This window comes from Alosa alosa, chromosome 7 (assembly GCF_017589495.1).
Source record: "Alosa alosa isolate M-15738 ecotype Scorff River chromosome 7, AALO_Geno_1.1, whole genome shotgun sequence".
Lineage (NCBI taxonomy): Eukaryota > Metazoa > Chordata > Actinopteri > Clupeiformes > Clupeidae > Alosa > Alosa alosa.
Genome location: NC_063195.1, coordinates 34,199,612 through 34,220,434, shown reverse-complemented (window position 1 = coordinate 34,220,434; position 20,823 = coordinate 34,199,612). Strand labels below are relative to the sequence as shown.

General features: G+C 41.9%; 1 protein-coding gene across 3 annotated transcripts; it reads left to right on the top strand.

Moving 5' to 3' along the window:
- Positions 1–118: 118 nt before the first annotated feature.
- slc25a38b (solute carrier family 25 member 38b) lies at positions 119–19,072 on the top strand. Of its 3 annotated transcripts, none has more exons than XM_048247171.1 (9): positions 119–1,082; positions 1,480–1,591; positions 2,559–2,639; positions 3,438–3,562; positions 5,721–5,805; positions 11,736–11,915; positions 15,252–15,420; positions 16,502–16,668; positions 17,123–19,072. In XM_048247171.1, the coding sequence occupies exons 3-9, from the start codon at positions 2,589–2,591 to the stop codon at positions 17,243–17,245; spliced, it is 900 nt and encodes a 299-aa protein (XP_048103128.1). In that variant the 5' UTR covers positions 119–1,082; positions 1,480–1,591; positions 2,559–2,588; the 3' UTR covers positions 17,246–19,072. The 3 variants fall into 3 exon arrangements, with proteins under 3 accessions (XP_048103128.1, XP_048103127.1, XP_048103129.1); XM_048247170.1 differs by having other exon boundaries at positions 2,556–2,639; XM_048247172.1 differs by lacking the exon at positions 2,559–2,639 and having other exon boundaries at positions 121–1,082.
- The last annotated feature ends 1,751 nt before the right edge of the window (positions 19,073–20,823 follow it).

The following is a 20,823-nucleotide window of genomic DNA, read 5'->3' as shown; positions in this document are numbered from 1 at the left end:
ATAAAGGGGGATTTTGACCCCCCTTCGTGCGATCCGGGTTCCCGGAAGTGGCTCCTGATGAAACATCTTGCTCCGCTTTAACAATCTTTGGATAAGCCACACTTCTGCAGAAACCATAGACACTAGACAGCAAAGAAACCGGTTTGCTGCAGGCAGTTTGGTGCATAGACATATTATGTCTATGGTTTGGTGGCCTGTAAAGAAAGGAGTGGCCAATGTCGACGTAGAAGTTAGTAGGGTTCGACGTAAGCACTGCAGGCTTGACAGAACATACCGGTGTTTGTGCTGACCGTGGTCTGCGGCAGACGAGCGGCATTGGTGAAGCCAACTGTGTAACGTTAGCTAGTTCTGAATGCATTTACCACCTGCTATCGGTTGAGTTCGATGGGGATTGCGAACTAGTTTGTTAAAGTTAGCTAATAAGAACTTTTGTCGATACCTTAGCCTGCTAAGTTACGCGCGTAACTTATTTTAGCATAACGTTAGCTTGCAGAGCAACGTTACGTTGCTTCTGGCAGTAATATCTTTCAAGTCATGCTCATGTTTTATTGAACTAATGTTAATCTTAACAGCAAATCATTAAACAAGGCTCCCAAACATTTCGCCATAACTAAACTTGTTCGGTTGTTACGGATTGGTATTTTCCAGTTTATCAAAACACTAACTACACGCTAGACATTAAACGTTTCCGTTACAAGTAGCTAGCTTGTTCGCTGCGTTAAGTAACCTTTAGCTTAGCTGTCGCTACACTAGCGCCGTAAACTACCCTAACATTAGTTATTTTAGCTAAATAGACACCAAATATTTTTTTTAATGTAACTTTACCACACCGCACCGATAGGTTAAACAATATGGTATAACTTGCAATACGCCTTTAAAGTGATAATAGGTATCACAAAGTATGCAACATAGGCAGCATTACTGACTGGAACACCGCTATCGCTAGTTAGCTAGCACTACAGCTGCCGCACCGTCAAACTATCTTAAATAGCTAGCAGGCTACCACTCTACCAGCATGACCACCCTACCACTCTTGCCTCCTCACACTGACAGAGTCGGTCCTTAATTGGCGACCTAAAGAAGTAAGTTAACGTTACTTACAGTATGTCAATGTCATAGTACTGCTAGTTCGGCATGCGTTACCCAACACGCCCAACAGATTGGACGTTGAAAGGGTTGACACTAAGTTACTGCTTTTGCTGATATCTGATATAAGATCATGTATTTACGTTATGGTTCTCTGACTGTCCTGTTGCATGGATATTGCACATCTACATTGAAATACTGGCACGTGTTTAAATTGTGGGTCTATAACCTGTTTAAGTACTAAACAAATTTGTTATACCTAAGCAAACAGATTTTGTTTGGTCGGAACGCGTTGTTTTTGAAAAGTCAGTGAAAGTCCATTGGCAAGGTTGTTGCAATGGTCGTTTCCACTATAATTTATACATACATTATTTGTGTTATTTTTGCAATTAGTTGTTAAGTTTAGTCCACATCAGTCATCACGACGGCGAAAGAGAGAGAGGAATCAGCACCCATTCTGCAGGCTTCAGCTGCATCCCCTCCTTCCAGAATGGAGCTGGCTTTGGTGAGTTCGTTTTAGTCTAATGTCTGTTGCAGATTGAAATAAGCTAGGAAGTTCTACATGTTTTCTCAGCTTCAGTTGGTATTTAAGTTGCATTGTAACATGGTATTTAAGTGAGTATTGCAGTTGGACTTGGTTGATGTGGAGACACACTTTACTACTTTTTTGTTTTGATTAGGGTTAAATTCCCACTCCAGAATGATATGGAGGTTTCATGGTCACACTCAAGGGCTCTTATCGCTTCAGACCACCTTAAATCCCCAGGGACATAGCAAAAGAGGGTGGGACTTGGGGCTAAACCCCCCCATTATTCTCAGTGTCTGATTGGTCTTGAGATAATTGGCTGTTGCCATGGATTTCCATCTAAAAGGTGGAGTAGAGAGAATGAGTAAAGAGCTGAAGAGGGAACAAGTTGTGGGTACCAAGCTAGGAGAAGCAAACCCCACTGGGTAAATGGCAAGCGCTCGGTATGAGCGTCACTAACTGACAGCATGATAGCTGTGGCTGGAGGACAATACCTAACCTAGTTTTACACTGGAGGTGGTTTTAGATTTGCAAGTCATTATCATCCTCACTGCATTTCACACAGCCTCAGACTCAAAATACTGACCCATATGCAGTCCTGATTTGTCACATATAAAAACACACATGCACACTCTCTCTCAAACACATAGGCTAGAAGCAACTGCAAGAGCAACTGCATGACTCATGACATTAAAAAAAATACCTCTCTGGTTGAGCGCAAAGCAGCGGAAAGCAGTGTGCAAGTCTAAGCCTCCCTGAGAGAGAAAAGCACTGAGGCTCATGGATTAAGCTGCTTGCTGTGGCAAAGAAAGAGCGTGAGGGGGAGACCGAGGGAGGGAGAGAGGGAGGGAGAGAAGAGAAGAGATAGGCATTGTGTGTTGGGCAGAGAGAGACCGGGAAGGGGGGAGAGATGGAGGCTCCCACTGTAATATGTTGTCTGTAGCAGCAGAGAGGGACAGAGGTGTAACAGGGAGAAATGCAAGAGAAACAGGACTCTCCAGCCAAAGCCAGCGGTGGCCCGGGAAAGGTAGGCCAGCTGGCCAGTGGCAAGCCAACAGATCTCGTTGTCATCTTTCTATGGCATGCGTGTATTGTGTGTGGTGCGTCCGTGATGCACCTACGCGCTGATGTGTGTTGGGTGCACGCGTCGTCATTCCATGGCACATCAGTCCCTATCCAGATGTTTCCATTGGATGTCCATGGTGGGTTGTGTGTCTTTGGATGTCCGTGTTTCCTTCCACGTCTGGTGGTTTGTCCGCGTGGCAGTATGTGATGATGGCGTGTGTCTCCATTAAGCGTATAAGTAACACTAAGGATGAATACGCCTTGACAGCTTTGCTCTGTGTTTCCTCTGTCTGTATTCATCTCCATCATATGATGAGGTTTTATGTGCGTGCGTGTGTGTGTGTGTCTGGGTGTGTGTAAAATAGTGTGTGTTTGCTGGTGGTCGGTCCTGTTTTTCAACGTTTTCCATCTGTAATTATGCAAATTGCCCCCTCTTATCTCGCATATTACAGGCACAGTTGTCTGAAATCCTGTTGCCGGCACACTCCAGATTTCATGTCATTTTTGTGTGTGTCAATTTGTATTTGGATTGATACAAATATTATTTGTCTGTGAGTGTAAAGAATCATTCTGTATATGATGTGTGATAATGTCTGTATTGGTGGCTGCAGTATGTCCATGTTTGTGTCGTGTCATTTGTCGGCGTGTTGTTACCTAAAGCAGATAATTTTCAAGTACACCATCAGTATCCTCCAAGCCTCACCCCCCCCCCTCTCTCTGTCTCTGTCTGTCTGTCTCTCTCTCTCTCTCTGTCCCCCAGGCCCACCCGGCGCTGAAAGCCTTCATGTGCGGCTCCCTGAGCGGCACCTGCTCCACGCTGCTCTTCCAGCCGCTGGACCTGGTCAAGACGCGCCTGCAGACGCTTCAGAACAACATGGGCCCGGGGTGAGCCACCATTCTCTCCTCTCCTCGCCTTTTCAGCTTCTCCTCTGGCCTTTTCCTCTTATTCAATGTGCAACCCCCACAGTCCCCTTCTCTCTCCTCTCGTCTTTGGTCCGGCTCTGGCCCAGAGCTGCTTGACCTACATTTACGTTTCACGTTCTCGTGGCCTAATCGAGTGTGACCGTTTGTTTGCTGTGAGCGTGTTGTATGTAGCAGACTCACATGAATGACATCAGTGTTGTTCTACAAGGTGTGTGTGTTGTAGGGAACCATTATCGCTTTGAATTCTGCATTTGGGTTAAGAGGCTGTGAATCCGCAGTGGGTAAAAAGACTTTGGAGAGCTTGTTGCTCTAAAAGGCGTGTGGGTTGTCTGTGGTGCTGCTCTGGAAGAGAAGGCTGTTATTTCACCTTTCTCAGTCCTTTTGTCTGTCAGCGCGGAGGTCTCATTACTTTCATTCGTGATGGTTAAAGGCACACTATGCAGGTTTTTTAGCTTAATATGCTAGTTTTTTAGCTTAATTTACCATAATTTAACAGCTTCAGAGTCATTGGAATGGTTATATGACCTTTTGTCTGTCAGCGCGGAGGTCTCATTACTTTCATTCGTGATGGTTAAAGGCACACTATGCAGGTTTTTTAGCTTAATATGCTAGTTTTTTTTTTAGCTTAATTTACCATAATTTAACAGCTTCAGAGTCATTGGAATGGTTATATGACTATTCGGGTGAATGGTGGCCGCCTCGCTTCCCCTAAGCCTGTGAGCGGAAAAACCACCCTTTGCAACTGGGGGCGGGCGGGCCGACGGCCTCAGTGTTAGGAAGTATAACGAAAGTGTAACGAATTGCTTTACTGCATTCAAATACACATACACGCCCAGGCACCGCTAGAAAAAGGTAGTGATGGAGTTTCTCAGACATTCGTCATGACAGAGCCAGTGAAAAAGAAGCAAAAACCGAGAAAACAGTAAGGAAATTGCCAATACTGCATAGTTTACCTTTAAATGTAGATTAGGGGTCAAACAAAACATTGATACGGCAGGATGTTTTATAACTTCTTATTACACGGCTCTTCAGAGTGCTGCAGAACGTTCCATTCACATGAAAGGCCCGAACGTTGGGAAGGCCCAATGTTAAATCTACATAAATCACCGGCAAAACATTTAATCACCGCTGTCAATGGCAACGGGTTTTGTGCTTCTGATTAATGTCTTTCATATCACTACGCAAGGACTGGAACTTCATTCAAACGTGAAAGCAGACGGTTGATCAGCTGTGTTCTAAAGAATGTTTGATTCAAGTTCAGCAGCGCGTTGCTAACTATTTGTTTCTCAGCAAATGCCACGATGAACGGTAACAAATAGGCTAAAGTCATATCGTGGTTTATTATTTCGTTTTGGCAAGTAGCCGTATAATAAGCGGTACAATGTATAGAACGCCGGTCATTACTGTGAAAATAAGTCCCTTCAGGGCGGAACGGTTCGCTCTGTCGGGACTTATTTTCCCAGTAATGACCGGCGTTCTATACATTATCCCTTACTTTTTGTGTCTATGGTGGCGCTAAATATAGATATTTTTACAAAAATATTAAATTTCACAATTCTTCCAAACTCAAACTCATGCGCCAATTTCACTTGCCAGTGTCACTAATTCTTATGTCCTTGTGGTGGCACTAATATGCTCAGTTAATAAATACATAACTCCAGTGTTTCCCACAGAATTGAATTCTATTTGTGGTGGTAGGTTTCCAGAATTAACTCGAATGCAACAGTTTTTAACAAATTAGTGCAGCGCGGTTATGATTCTAACCAGATTTAAGCACAATTTAGTACAGCCAGGAAAATCATTGTGTGGTGGTCAATGATGATCTTGTGGTGGGCCGCCACAAATAAGTCAATGTATGGGAAACACATAACTCCATCTTTTTGCCTTTTTTCTTCCTCTTCATTTACTTTGGTATTGTGATGTATCGTAGATGTAATTGCAATGTATTGAGTAGAATTGCTGTATCGTGATTATGAGCAAGGACCAAGGTATATGTCTGTCTGTCGAGCAGCTGTCTGGGTCTGTTGCGTCTGTCCGCCTGTCTGTTAATGGTGTTGAGTCAGTGTCTTGTGTTGGTTGTGTATGTGAGCAGCTCTGCTCTCTGTCTCTCTCTCCGCAGGGCTCCCAGGGTCGGCATGGCGACAGTGTTCCTCAATGTCATCCGCACAGAGCGGCTGCTGGGGCTGTGGAAGGGCGTCTCCCCGGTAAGGACCATGTGCTCTTCATTTAACCACTCACTCATTTGAATCAGCAGCATCAACTCACCCATGTGCTCTCCATTTAACCAGTCACTCATTTGAATCAGCAGCATCAACTCACAGCAATAGAGTTACACCGTCACACACTTGGTCTTGGTTGCAATCAGAAAGCTTGAAATGAAAACGTGAGACTGGTTGATCTAGTCTGATGCCAGTTAACATCATGTGAGAGGCTTTTTTAATGTCTAATTTCTTATGGCCAATACATACAGACCACCACTGTGTGGCATCAGTGAGATGGTGTGTCATTCTTTTCACTTGAGCAGGTCAGAGCTGCATAACCAGCCCACAGAGACAGCGATGCAAATACAGGCACTGTGCTATTCACCTTATTCAGCCCCGCCCATTTTTTTAAATTCCATGTTGTCTTTAAACTTCCGGTCGGTTAGCTACGTCTAGTTAGCTTCATTGGGATAACACGGCAGAAGAGGATAGAGAGGCTAACTTGGGAGGAAAACGACAAATGCCATCAGGAGGTCAGATTGCAATATTGTACTTCGCTACCCAAGGCTATTCACCCTTACGGAGCGGGTAGACGATGCGGCAGTGGCCGCTGTATCGTATGGAGAAACTCGCAAATCCTTATCTGTTTGGTAACTAGTTTAGAAAGTCATTACAGAACAGCCGCTCCAAAGTCAGTTTTTTTCCTAACTTCAGATAGGAAAGCTGTATAACAGAAATGTCTTAAGTCACCAAAATCCTAAATAAACGTTCCTAACTTTAGGATGACCCATAATATATGATGTCAGTCATCTCGATAGAGCTCTACTAGCTCAATGTATCGCAATGGATGTACTGCTCAATCGGAAGTTCGGAGACAATGTGGGCAAAGCTAGCGCCCCCATGTTTGCGCGCGGAATAAGGTGAATACATGGAACTCGGCATAGTGGCAAAAATATGGAAAATGACATTTTAATGGGAGTGTGGGCACAAAAACAAATTTATTTTAGATGACCAAACTGTGGAAGCTTATTAAAGTTAACTAGAAAATGTAATTTCGAGGAAATTGCCTGTATGTTAACATAAAATGCAAAACAAACTTTTATTTGGAAACAGTTGGCAGGAATCATAGTTGATAACTGACAGTTGAAATGTCTGAACAGTTAAATAGTTGAGTAGTTTAAAGCCTGAGACAGTATATAGTTTAAAAGTTGAATGTAGATAGTGTAATGGATGTTGATAGACAGAAAGTTGAATGGATGTTGATAGGCAGATTGTTTAATGGATGTTGGTGGATAGTTTAATGGGTGGATGAGTGAATGGTTTGAAGAGGATGAATGGATAGAAAGTTGGATGGAATGTGCCTTATATCCTTGTAGAATGGAGAGACACAGAGAGAGTTGGCCTAGTTGAGCAAAAAGCAGTTGATACTGGTGCAATCAGTTTAACTGGCCCTTTGATGGGTCCTAGTTGAGCAGCTGGAAGTTGATACAGGTGCAAATCAAGTTAATTAGCCCATTGTGATGTCATCAGCCCAATGTTAAGTCTATGGGGAAAATGAGCTTGTTTTTTTATTAATATCTCAAAGTATAAAGTTTACAAAAGTGAAAAATACATTCCCAAAGTGTCCTTTTCAAGACCTACGTTACAAAGTTTGAACGAAGTTTCTACGTTAAAGGAACACCAGGCTAGTGTTAATTTCGTCCAGGCGAGAGGCGAGGGAAATATGTTAGATCAATCCACCTTTTTTTCCATGACTAAGACGAGACGATGACGAGGCGTCAGTAATGTCCTGAAACACTGACTAAGACTATCTTAAGATGCATTATTGTTGATCTAAAAAAAGCAGAGACTAAAATGTTTTGCATGAAATAAAAACTAAGATAAAATCTCCCTTCATGTTCGTCTACAAAATGAGAAGACAGAATATCTAGCTGTTACGTTTTCAAAATATTCGAATGAGTTCATACACAACAGCTTTCCTGTAGGCTAGTCTATCGTGCTGCTGCTGCAACCCTGTGGCTGCAACACCTAAACTACATGGAACAAGAACACTGGAGATTTCTGCCAGAGTTAGCAAGCTAACTACCTAAGCTTTATGCCACAATGCTACATACCCAGAAGTTGACGCTTCTCTCATACAAATTAACATCCCCCAGAATGTCCATACGAAAATGTTCAGCATGTAATGTCAACTATTCATCTAGTTAGACTGATGATGCAAAGTTTGCTAGCAAATAAGCTAACATAGAAAGTTCGCTAGCAAGTTAGCTATGGCTAAGATGGAGAGTCTGTTTGGGGAATGTGTTGTGTTTGGGCGCATATCGCCATCTAGCGAGGTGTAGTAAAACATTAATAGTTTGGCTTACGACAGTGTTTCTCAAACTATTTCAGTTTTAGGACCACTTAACTAACCCTAGCTAAAAAAAAAAAAAAAAAAAGATTAGACCTACTTTAAATAAGACTATAATTAGTCTATAGGCCTACTCACTGAACCACCTTGCTTATTGTCTTTGCACTTTGCTTATTGTGTCAGAGGATTCATTCTGTATGATTTAAACTGACATATCTTACATAGACAGTGTTGCAGAACTGTTTGGATTTAACTACAAGTTATTTGGCAAACAACTCCTCTATATTATATTTTACCACGTCTGCTCGTGGACCACTTGGGATAGCTTGCGGACCACCAGTGATCCCCTGACCACACTTTGAGAAACACTGGTCTCTGTGAATATGACAGTGGTCCAGTCAAATCTTTTACTGTCTATGGTCAAATCCCAGCCGAGCTATAACTGTAGCTCGACTTACCTGTGCATGTAAACATACTGACTGACAAAAAATCAGAATGAGTAATTATAACAGACGAGTAGCCCTGTGGACACACAATATTGTTGGAAAATTGAGATGTGTGAAACACTATTTGACTCAAATGGTAATCAGAAATAATTTGTTATAAAAAAAAAGACTAAAATGTGTTGACTAAAACTGACTAAGATACCTTTAGTTTTCTTTTGACTAAAACTAGACTAAAATGACGAGACTTTTAGTCGACTACAACTTGACTAACAAAAATGATATTTGAATGACTAAATATGACAAAGACTAAAAAGGACAAAGACTATGACTAAATTAAAAATAGGTGACAAAATTAACACTACACCATGCAAGCCTGATGCTTTTTCTCTACGAAACTCCCCCTCGCTCTGTCTGAAGCTCTTTTCCTTTTCTTTGTGTCTTCCGTCAAGGCTTTGCGCTGCTTCTTCGCCGGCTCTGCCATTATACACACGTTTGCAACAATCTCTAGCGTTTCGTTAGCCTGCCTCTGTGCTGTTCGGTTATGGTAGGATAGACCCGAACTTGCAAGTGGGATATTCTTCCTACAGGCAGTAGGGGCGGGCGAGAGAGCCTTCATTCGCCCCGTAATGAGTCATTTAACCATATACCGACGAAGATGATTAATTAACACGAAGACGTTGCCTGGTGTCCCTTTAAGCGGTTAAAGCTGAATTAGACGCAGAAATTTGGTGGGAAGAATAATAATAATAATAATGATAATAAGAAGAAGAAGACTTCGGATAACAGAACAGTGCATTTTCATGCACTGTAATAATAATAATAATAAGACGACTTCGGATAACAGAACAGTGCATTTTCATGCACTGTAATAATTATGTATTGTAATGGGTAATCCCCAGCAACTTCCTATGGCTATTTTACAAGCGATAAGGCCTGCTCAGAGTGTGCGGCAGAATTGCCGTTCACCCTATTAAGAATTGTGTGCCATTCAAAAACTCTCTATATTCAATGTAATTTAAGCAGGGCTTTAAACCAGGGCTTTTTTGCCAATTGGTTCATTCTGAACAGAAACAGTATTTTGACGTTTCCGGTTTTGGTAGGTACTGTTATGTTGGATTCTTGGATGCCTTCCCATTGTCTAAATGCCAAAATGAGGACTATTACGTTTTTCCAAATAAATTCAAGCTGTAGCCTTAACATTAATGCTTTTTTCCAACAATGTTTGTCACAGCCTAGTAAAAAGAGAAAACGGGTGAAATAAAATCATTGAGATTTGGAGTCTTAATAGGCCTTTTGATTGCCTGCTAGTGGCACGCTCTGTCTGTCTGCGCTCTCTAACCTTGCATTCATTGAATGACAGGAGGTGACCCTCACCATTTCACTGACACAAACCTTCCCAGGAACAAAAAAAGAACCGGTATTAACAGCTTAACTCTCAAAATAATTTCAAGTTTTTGCCTGAAATTGCACTGTGCCTATTTACATGGGTATTGTTCCCACCTCTTCTGGGGCCTACCATCAAATGTTGGACCTCTATAGAAAGCTGAGAACCTCTAGTTTTCGTAGGAAACAGTCGAATTAAATGTGTGATGTACTCACAAAGAGTTACAGAGGCTAGAATATATTTTTTTCTTTCTGCCGGATTACAAGCATCTCTGAACTGACCACATTTCAGCCCTCTAGGTCTCTTGATATCCCTTAGAAACACAACTGAGCCCTAGCACCAGGTCTTGTGAAGTTGTGTGCAAAAGTAGATCAATATAGAATGAAAATATGAGTGCTTTAGACTATTATTTGCCAAGGTATGCCCATGCGTTTTGTAAAATGCCTATGGATACTCCCCTTAGGACTTTTTGTTATCCAAAATACATACTGACAATCAAATGCTTACTGCACATGAACCCCTTTGTGTAGAAGCATAATCCTGGTCTCAAATGAAAGGTAACACTTTGAGGTTTCATGCTTGTATTTGGATTATACTTCAGGGGTTCTGATATGGAATGACTACACTAAATATGGAATGATTACAGAAATGTCTCTATTTTTGCATTTACTTTGTTGATTCAATGAGTGTGTATAAGATGGACTATACATCTGTACAACTAATATTGGATAACACAACATGAAGATTCAATTTCTATGGATTCTTGTGAATATTTCAGTACCCAATATGTTGCATCTACTTATTGTGCTGCAGCTACACTGCAGCCAGAAGTCAAGGTAGCACCAAAAGGGGGAGGGGGGCATTTTGGATCAAATTTAATTGAGACATAATAAGATTAATCTGAGAATGTAAAGCACTATACAGATTGTACATGAAAAAAGTTGTCATTTTTGGATTCCCAAGAGTCAAAGCTTTGAAATGGTGTATAACAATATGGTGCATACAATTGATTTAGAATGTTGGGGGGAGGAGGGTAACCGCCGGCGGGACACTGTTTACTGGTTACCACTATTTAAAAAAATTGTTTCTGTTCCGGAACATAAAAAAATCATAAAGTTTCTGATTTCATTTTTGTTCCTAGCAAGATGGCAAAAGTTTCTGGTTTTTGATTTCATTCCGGTTCAAAGCCTTGAACCGGTTCAAAGCCTTGAATTTAAGGAAAATGGAACCTAAACCTTTAGGACATATTAGATAATTTCCTTTAAAAACATGCATATGTCAAGCTATTGTGTTAGTCATAATGTCTGACAATAGTAGGATTTACAAATAGATATATAGTATAACTATGCTAATAATGTAATAATCTGTTTAACCAAATTAGACTAAATTGAATGACTAATTGGTTGTCCTTTCAGTGTTCATTTGCTAGGTGAATCAGTTTGCATGATTTGGAATCTTCACAAATACAAAGCAAAAACACAGGATAAGTAGGCTGTTCAGTTTTTGGGTTTGCTGCCATTGTATCCAAATCAGTCAATAGTAGCAGTTTCTTTCCTTCAGGCTTTAAACTCGACTATTCAGGCGTTGTTTGCGTTTGCTGCTGTGATGTTAGTTGATGAGGAACATTTAGCACTGAGTAGATAACACTTATACACTTGTATTATATACGATAATATTGTATATTATACAATAATATACTCTACACAATATATAAAATACCACTCTGTCTGTCCCTCCGTTCTGCTCTGTCCAGTCCTTCATGCGCTGCATCCCCGGTGTGGGCATCTACTTCAGCACCTTCTACTCGCTGAAGCAGCACTACTTCCTGGACCGCGCGCCAAATGCCGGCGAGGCCGTGCTGCTGGGGGCCGGCGCTCGCTGTGTGGCAGGGGTGGCCATGCTGCCCGTCACCGTCATCAAGACCCGCTTTGAGGTGTGTGTGTGTGTGTGTGTGTGTGTGCGCAGTGTTTCCCACAGATTTGAAAGCAATGTGTGGGGGCCCTGCCCCACGGGTGGGGGTGTGTCTGAACGGGGGGGTGCGCGTATTGACCGATGAGAGGGGGACAAAGAATTCCTTCATTAATCATTGGTTACACAAAACTTTACCCCATTCAAATTTCCTTACCTCTACAAAATCCACACACCAGACCAAAAATCTACACATCTAACACCCTATACAAATCCCACAGCTGTACAAATTTCACACCCTATACTACATTTGGTATAAACAGCCTACTGTTTCTACAGCCTATCGCAAAGTCGGCCACTTTTATCAGGGCACCTGATTCTACGGGGCTTGCTAAAAAAAGATTCTAATGCCCTATCATATGGAAAGGACTCAGGACAGGGTCCATTGATAGAGATCCTCAGGCAAGCTGCCAGGTGTTCTCCCTGGAGTTTATTCCTGAGGTCTGTTTTTACCTGAAGATAAAGCAAAATGCTAATTATTATCAATACAAAATGCACCAATATAAAGGCATTGGGAATTTCAATGTATTGCTATTACCCTGTTCATTGTTGAGAAATCCCGTTCACAATTTACATAGGAAACGGGGATAACCAGAGCAATGCTTGCAAGAAGGCTCAGGCAGGGGTAGAGGTTGGCCCACTCATCAAACTCACTTGCCAGTAAACTCAAGAGCTCCTCCTGGTTCTTGTTCTTGAAAGATAAGGATTTGTCATGGCATTAGTGTGTGTGTGTGTACGTGTGTGTGTGTGTGTGTGTCAGGTCAATTCACTCACCTTGAATATCCCAGTAAGGACTAGGGTTTAATATTTTTCCCGAAAATGAGATGTATCAAATCCCGGGAAAAGACGACACATTTCCCGGGAATCCCGGGAAATAGCTGTTTTTTGTGGTTGTTGTTTTTAGCCCAAGTAATGTATGATATCACTCAAATATGCGTTCCCAAATCGCAAACTGACATTTTTATATTATTTGTATCATTATTAGGCCAAAAGAACATAGTTTATGTTCATCAACAAAGTTTGCAATTATCATTTCTGCTGCGTGCGTGATAGGCCTATCTGCCGCAGCACTAACTATGAAATGCCAAGTGGATTGTCTAGGCAACCCTTATAAAACCAATATATTACAGAACTCCATTATAAAAACTGACGAAATCTCCTAAAGTAAACCATGGAATGATTCCTAAACCATTCTGATAAACGAAATCCATGATGTGGCTATTGAGATTTGTTAACGGCTGCAAACGGGAATAATCACTCGAAGTTAACCAAATGTTTCTTTATTAAAGGGGTGGTTCAGGATTTTGGACATAGGACCTCATTTCCAAGTAAGCAAGTGTGATATTTATCAGTGGAGACCGTTTTCAACACGTTTCATCCAGTCCTTCTAATTGCAGAGTTCGCAGGTGCTAGGCTAGTGCTAGTCAACGGTATGTGCTAGCCTGCCACTAAAAACAGTCTAACTGGAAGACGGAGGAAAAAAAGATCGGTTTCGTACGTGTGGACTAGCCCTTAGTAAGGGAGTTTTTCCTTGCCCCTGTTGCTCTTGGGTGCTCCTTGTTGGTGCCCCCCCCCATCCCAATCCTCCCCCACCTTTCTTATGCAGCCCTTGCCACTTAATCTACTAAACCCCTCTTCTACTGCACTTTTTACCAAACATACACACACACACACACAAATAGGCGGACACCAGACATAATTTCACTGCATTTCTTACATCCAGTAACTATATGCATGTGACAATAAACTTCCTTGTATCCTTGTAGTTGGTATGGTGGGCCTTTTCATTTTTTACAAGCCAGTAGAGGCACTTGAAGCCACCAATGATGGCCTCGTGCTCTACCACAACAGTAGGCTCAAAAGTGTCCATTACAGAGACACCTGTAAATGCCAAAATTGTTAGAAAATTATTTGAGCCTTACTTAAGTTATAATATTATTATTATGATTATTATTATTATTATTATATATGATCTGCTATTGGACTCAGAAATGACCAGATGCAAGAGATGCCTGGCATCTGATACTCTCCTGGTGGTGCTCTGTGGTGATGTGCCGCTCTAGTCTTTTCTACAGGAAAGAGCCCCGACCTCAACAAAAGCCCTCTTTGTGGCACCTTTCTTAGGCGCGGGCTTGTGCTGCCTGCACAGTCTACAAAACATCCCTTTATAAAGTACATTGATAATTAATTAAATTAGCTAAATAGCCAGACATTCCACAGTCACATTTTGTGTTTTTTAATCATATTACATGTATTATATAAATGCTAATGATATAAAAAGAAGAATCATTAAAAACAATATTTCTGATTATTTGTAAAGGAGCATAATTATACAGACAAGTTTACCATGCTGTGTGTGGTACAACCATGACTTGAACTGAGGCATGTTCAACCACTCGGGGTTGAATCCAGTGCCCTGTGTTTGGTGCTTTTGGATGTTGTCAAAGTCCCAGTGTTGTAGTACTCGAGTCCAGGACTCGGTCTCGAGTCCGAGTCATGAGCTAAATTTAGAGACTCGTGACTTGACTCGGACTTGAGCACAGAATGACTTCAACTTGGACTCGGACTTGTACATTCAGACCATGCAGACTCGGAAATTGAGATGAGGACTGTACTTTTTTTGTAATGTCATTAGGCTATAGTTGTAATATGTCATTAGAATATTATTTGGTATAGGATTTTAATATCTAAATTATTCTCAGTATTAGTGCAATGGAGTGTTACCGCTTCATGTCATACATCACACATCATGCCATGTTCCTACAAAAACTTCAACAGCATCAAATGCCTGGAGACATGAATGCCCCTTAAGGTTGACAGTTTTGCATTTAATAGCGACTCGACTCGGACTTGACTCGGAGGAGTAGTGAACTCGGCTCGGACTTGACGTGCCTGCCTGCCTGCCTGCCTGCCTGCCTGCCTGCCTGCCTGCCTGCCTGCCTGCCTGCCTGCGTGAGCGAGACGCGCGAGTGACCGAGAGACGGGCGGAGAGCAGGGAAAGTAAATGCAGTGGAACGAATACGCTGCGTGTTTTAAATAGTGTTAAATATTGAAATAAATAAAAATAAATAACGAAGCGCAATCTGTGGCGGTCGGTTTCGAATCTGTGGCGCACCGCCACAAATTAGTCTGTGTGGGAAACACTGCCTGTGTGTGTGTGCGCGTGAAGAAAGTTGTATGGGGAGATGTATGGTATTGCATGGACAGATGTCTGGTGAAGCTTCAAAAGGTTGTTCTATGGTACTCAATGTGAGTTGAAGCTCAAGTTGTGTGTATGTGTGTCTGCGTGTGTTTGTTCCAGAGTGGCCGATATAACTATGTGAGTGTTTTTGGGGCCCTGCGCAACGTGTGTGAGACGGAGGGGCCCAGGGCGCTGTTCTCTGGCCTGACCGCCACCCTCCTCAGAGATGCCCCTTTCTCTGGCATCTACGTCATGTTCTACAGCCAGGCCAAGAGGTCTCTCCCACCGGGTACGTGTGGCTGTGTCTGTGTGTGTGTCTCTCCCACTGAGTATGTGTGGCTCTGTCTGTCTGTGTGTGTGTCTCTCCCACGAGTACGTGTGTCTGTGTGTGTAAAAGAGTGTGTTGGGGAGGGAGGGAGCGGATACGTTTGATCTGGCAGATGCATAGCTTATTCGAAGGTTAGAGTATTTAGATTTTCGACAGACTTGGTTAGGTTTTACCAATGCTGTTACACATCATACTGCACAATGTTTCTTCATTTTATATAAATCACTAGTATGTTAAGAAATGATTTACAGTATACTGAAAGCCTTTATTCATGATAAAATGTGTATTCTATTTGCCTCTGATTGTAGAATGAAATACAGACCTATAGTCATGTTAAATTAATAATACCGTGATGTACCGTGAAACTGTCAAAATCTTGACAAAATAATGTGATACTGATTTTTGGTCATACCGCCTAGCACTACCTCCATAGTACCTTTTGGAGCTTCTTTTCTCTGTAAATGCCACGCCATCAGCTGTAGTCTTAAACAGAAATTGGGGACAGTGAAAACTGCTGAGAAAATGTGTGCGTGAACTTCTCTTTTAAGGGTGATTTGTGGCGCAGTAGGGGAATGTTGCCTTGATTCCTAACAAAAGCCACCACAGGCATGCTAAGAGGCGTAAGTGTTGCCTAAGTCCAATATTAGCATCATCAATGGTAGCAGGACCATTATCAGCTCTGCTTCCTGGAGGTGGCCATGCTGTCATGGCTAATGAAGCACTCCCTGATTTGCCTGTCTGCATTTACTGTGTAGGCACAAACAAATTACATAAAGAGGGTGTCTCCTCCACAGAGTAGGTTGACTTAAGGACACGTCAGAGGCTACCTATGTCTGTCGCCTCTCATTCCGCCTCTCCTGCTGTTGCAACCTGCTCTGTCTCTGTCTCTTTTTTTTTTTTCTCTCTCTCTGTCTTTCTTTCTTTCTCTCTCTCTCTTTCTCTGTCTCTCTCCCTCTCTCTCTCCCTCCCTGCTGTCTCTCCCACTGGCTCGCTCTGTTTCACGGACGTGTTGTTTCTCTTCCCCTTGGTGTCACACACACAGAGGTGGCGTCGTCTGCGTTTTCCCCGCTGGTGAACTTTGGCTGTGGTGTGGTGGCGGGTGTGTTGGCCTCTCTGGCTACACAGCCAGCGGACGTGGTGAAGACTCATGTGCAGGTCAGCCCAGACCTGCACCCTCGCACTGCTGATGCTGTGCGCTTCATTTACACGGTAATGACCTGAGGAAACACTCATTTCTTTGGCTTAATAAAAAAGGCAAGTAGGTTAATGCAAAATATTTGCTGATATATTACTGATCATTTTCAGAGTAAGTTGTTGTGATGTAAATATGCTACAAGTGTGATTGCAGTGTCTATTTTTTGTTGACATATAATAAATATAATTCTAGTCTGATTGAATCATGATGGCCTAAAACACGGCACTTTGAATGAATTGCACCAACATTCATTTTATTAGGTCAAGAAATAGTTGTTTAGGGTTCTTTTACCACAGAAACTTGCATCTTTCCCCCTGCAATAATGGTGATAAATTATGATGGACTCTCTTTTTCTCTCTTTCTCTCTCTCTCTCTCTCTCTCTCTCTCTCTCTCTCTCTCTCTCTCTCTCTCTCTCTCTCTCTCTCTCTCTCTCTCTCTCTCTCTCTCTCTCTCTCTCTCTCTCTCAGGAGCACGGCTTGAGTGGGTTCTTCCGGGGCGCAGTGCCTCGCTCCCTGCGGCGGACCCTGATGGCCGCCATGGCCTGGACTGTCTATGAGCAGCTCATGGCACGGATGGGGCTCAAGTCCTGAGATCACGCTGGACTGCACTGGGAAGTGTGGTGTGCAGATGGGATTTTATACAGAACTGAGTGGTGTGATTGAGAAGGGGGGTGTTAGTATGGAGAGAGAGAGAGTATTTATGCTTGATGTGTAAGTGCAAAAAATATATATTTTTTTCACTCTGGAAGGACAAGTGTGTATGAGTTTGATGACGGTGAGTGCAGGAGTGTCTACAGAAGTCTTTGTGTTGAAATAATTTTCAACATGAGTGAGTGAATGTGTGTGTGTGTGTGTGTGTGTGTTTGTGCTTGTGTAGTGTTCCCAGGACAATTGACTGTGTTTAATCCTATGTTCCCAGTCTTGTAATGAACTGCATGCCCTGATACCAGACACCAAACTTTACCAACCTGTCGCTCCTAGAAATGCGTCTCAGATAAGCACTTATCTCTCTAAAGGATGCAGACAACCCAGAGGGGGAGAGGTGTGGTCTAGACAGAAGAATACACAAGCTCAGACAATCAACAATCAAGATTTAAATGCAGTTTTCTACATGAAAAACCCAGCGGGTTATGTCTTCTAACAACTTAAGGCACATACTACTATGTTGCTATGCTATGTGGTACAGATTGCTAAATCCTTTGCTGAGAATAGGAGTGAACTTTGAACATACTGAAGCTGTTTAAGGATTTACCCTGAGTTTTTAAAGTTTATTTTTATTTTTTTTTTGCAGTGTGAATCCAGATAATGCCACTAAACCATTTGAGTAAATAGTGGTGCCATTTTCTTTTGTTTCCAACAGTCCTGTGCATTGCCTAGTTGTCCCATAATCCTTTGCATTACCAATTTCTGCCTTTATGTCATTGAGTTTCATTGCACTTCCATCCTTGCAACTGCAAGGGAATCTTAGCCTGTTTAACCCATTCCTCCTCAAAATTGATCCAAGGAATCTTGGAGCTCTTATGTCCCATTTGGATGTGGCTGGTGCTTTGTGATGTGAATCGTTGTGTGGAACTTCCCTCATCACCTTGGGTGTCATCTGTGTATATACAGTTCAGTTCAAAACACTGGAGTATGGACAGAAAACATGTTGGACATATGACATGAGCCTTATCTTTGTAAAATCACTGAAAAGATGACTGGCTTCATCTTTTTAAGTTTTGGCGGCGAATCAGAAGTCTGCCTCTTGGTGGCGATCTGGGAATCTGCCTCTTGGTGGTGAACCAGATGTCTGCCTCTTGATGGTGGTTAGGTTAACTCCTCACGCTCAGTCAGACCACGGCATTCCTACCTTGACTGGAGCACTTCCTTGTGAAAAGCTCCTTTCAAGGTGGGCAATTTTGCAACAACCTAACTTGGTGGCACTGTGCAACAAGATAGTGTGGGTTCTGTCAGGATTTAACAACTGACAACAACCCCCAGACTGGCCGGAGATGCCCAACAAGCGGACGGCAGAACCTGGGATTTAGTGTCATTCTTTTTCATTGCCTTTTCCCTTGAGGTTGTGAATGGGTCATAGCCAAATCCCATCACACATAACGTGCAATTGTGCTTTACTATGTTACAGGGTGAAGTAAACGTATTCCATTTATTTGTGTATGCGTACACATGTTGACTTTAGTACTGGATGTGATCTGGTGTCTTGGTTCTTGTGCAGACTGAGTGTTCACATCTACCTGGTTGTGCTAGATCAGTGCCATTCAGTGGACGTCTGCCTTAGCCTTTTTGGAATCTGCATTCATCAGTGTTTTTGTCCTGATGGTTGTTGTAGATATTGTCTGTCCGTGGGGGTGTTTTTTTTTTTTTTTTAAATGTTGTCTCTTATTTGTTTATCTGTGAATAAATTTGCCACCCTTTTGATGAAATGTTTGAGACTGTCATTTTGCATTGGTACATTGCAGAAGATGTGTTGTCTTGAGCCATGGTGATGTGTTCATCAAAGTGTCAAGGAGTACTAAAAACAAGAGAAGGTGATATGGAAAATCTTTTTTAAACAAACAACACACTTGTTTATATTTGGTTTAAAAACATTTATAGAAAACTGAGGCAAATTGAAAATCTTGCTTTGAAATTTAAGATTGTCTTTATTAGCCTACATCTCATTGTACGGTATAAAAGTATAATTTGCTCCTCAAAAAATAAATAAATAGTGTGGGGGTGGGGGGGGGGGGCAAATGTTTACTTATTCCAAACTAAACCTAATATAAAATATTCTTAATTACTTTCTTTGCTCATGTGTTTGCTCCCCACTATCATCTCATTTCCCAAAGGTCTGACTTACTGTGTCCATTTTATACAATGGGTGACAAACATCAGCTGTCGATTCATTACCGGTGCTGGTGTAAGTTAGATTAGATGACCTTTATTGTCCCAGAAGGGACATTTGTCTTGGCTGTTTACTATACAAAACACACAAGTTCAATGCCACATGCTACATAAAAGACAGCTGGAATAAAATATACAGCACAGCAGACCTGGGAATCAGTACCTCAATCTCCGAGAAACACCGTGTAAACCTTAGGTTAGCATTAACTCAAATGCAACCATGTCTTGTTTGGAGCCCAGTTTAGTGTGCTGCATGAAGCATAATAATTAGTGTTCACTCTTCACCTTTGAAGTTAGTTCACAATTTCCAATGGATAGTTCACATTTAATTTATTAAGTGAGCAACTGAGCCCATCTTTTGTGTCACATTGTGATAAACCGTCTAGGAGGAGTATGTTGTAAATAAAAGTAAATGTGCCAGAAAATAACATGCAAAAACAAATAGCACACATCAAATATGTACATTTTACAAATGCACCACGTCGGTGCTTTGTTGGATTCTGAACAAGGGCGCGGGAAGGGGGGGTGCTGAGGGTGCTGCAGCACCCCGTGCTGGCAGAAGATAGATTTTTAAAAATGATTAGCCTATATATTTTAAATAATTACTAATTCGCTGTCTGACATTATTTGTATTTTTGTATGTGAAATGATGAGTCAAATAGCAAGGGATATGGATAGGTTTGAATATAGGCTACTAAAAATGAACGGTTATAGAGATCAACGTGAACGTGAGTCAGTTAGGCTACTGTAAGAACCGTAGCGTGGTTTCAGCTATGTGATAGCGATCAAGTGTGTAGGCCTACGGTTGATATAGGCCTACATATTCTATGTGATTTACACGTTCAAAAAAAGCATGGATAAGCTGAAAGAAACTTTAATTGTGTTTTACAGTTTTGCGAAATTAATAAATGTAGGCCCTATAGCTATTGAAATCATTTCACTATCCTAGTCGCTAAGATAGAAATTATTAGGACACATCGGCTACTTGTTGTGGAGACGACACACTTTAGGCTATTCAGACATTATTTGCGAGATTGCGAGATTGTCTTGAAGTCCGCAAAATAGGCCTACCAGTTTAGGCTATTTAAGGCGAAAAAGAAAGTGAGCCCTTATTGCAGCTTTTCCATTTTCATTTTAATGTCAGTTTCACCGTTCTGCCAGCTGTGCAACAAGCGTAAGTCAAGTCAAGTCGGCTTTTATTGTCAATTTCTTTACATGCACTGGTCATACAAAGAATTGAAATTTCGTTTCTTACTTTCCCATGCAGACATAGACATGATTAAAGT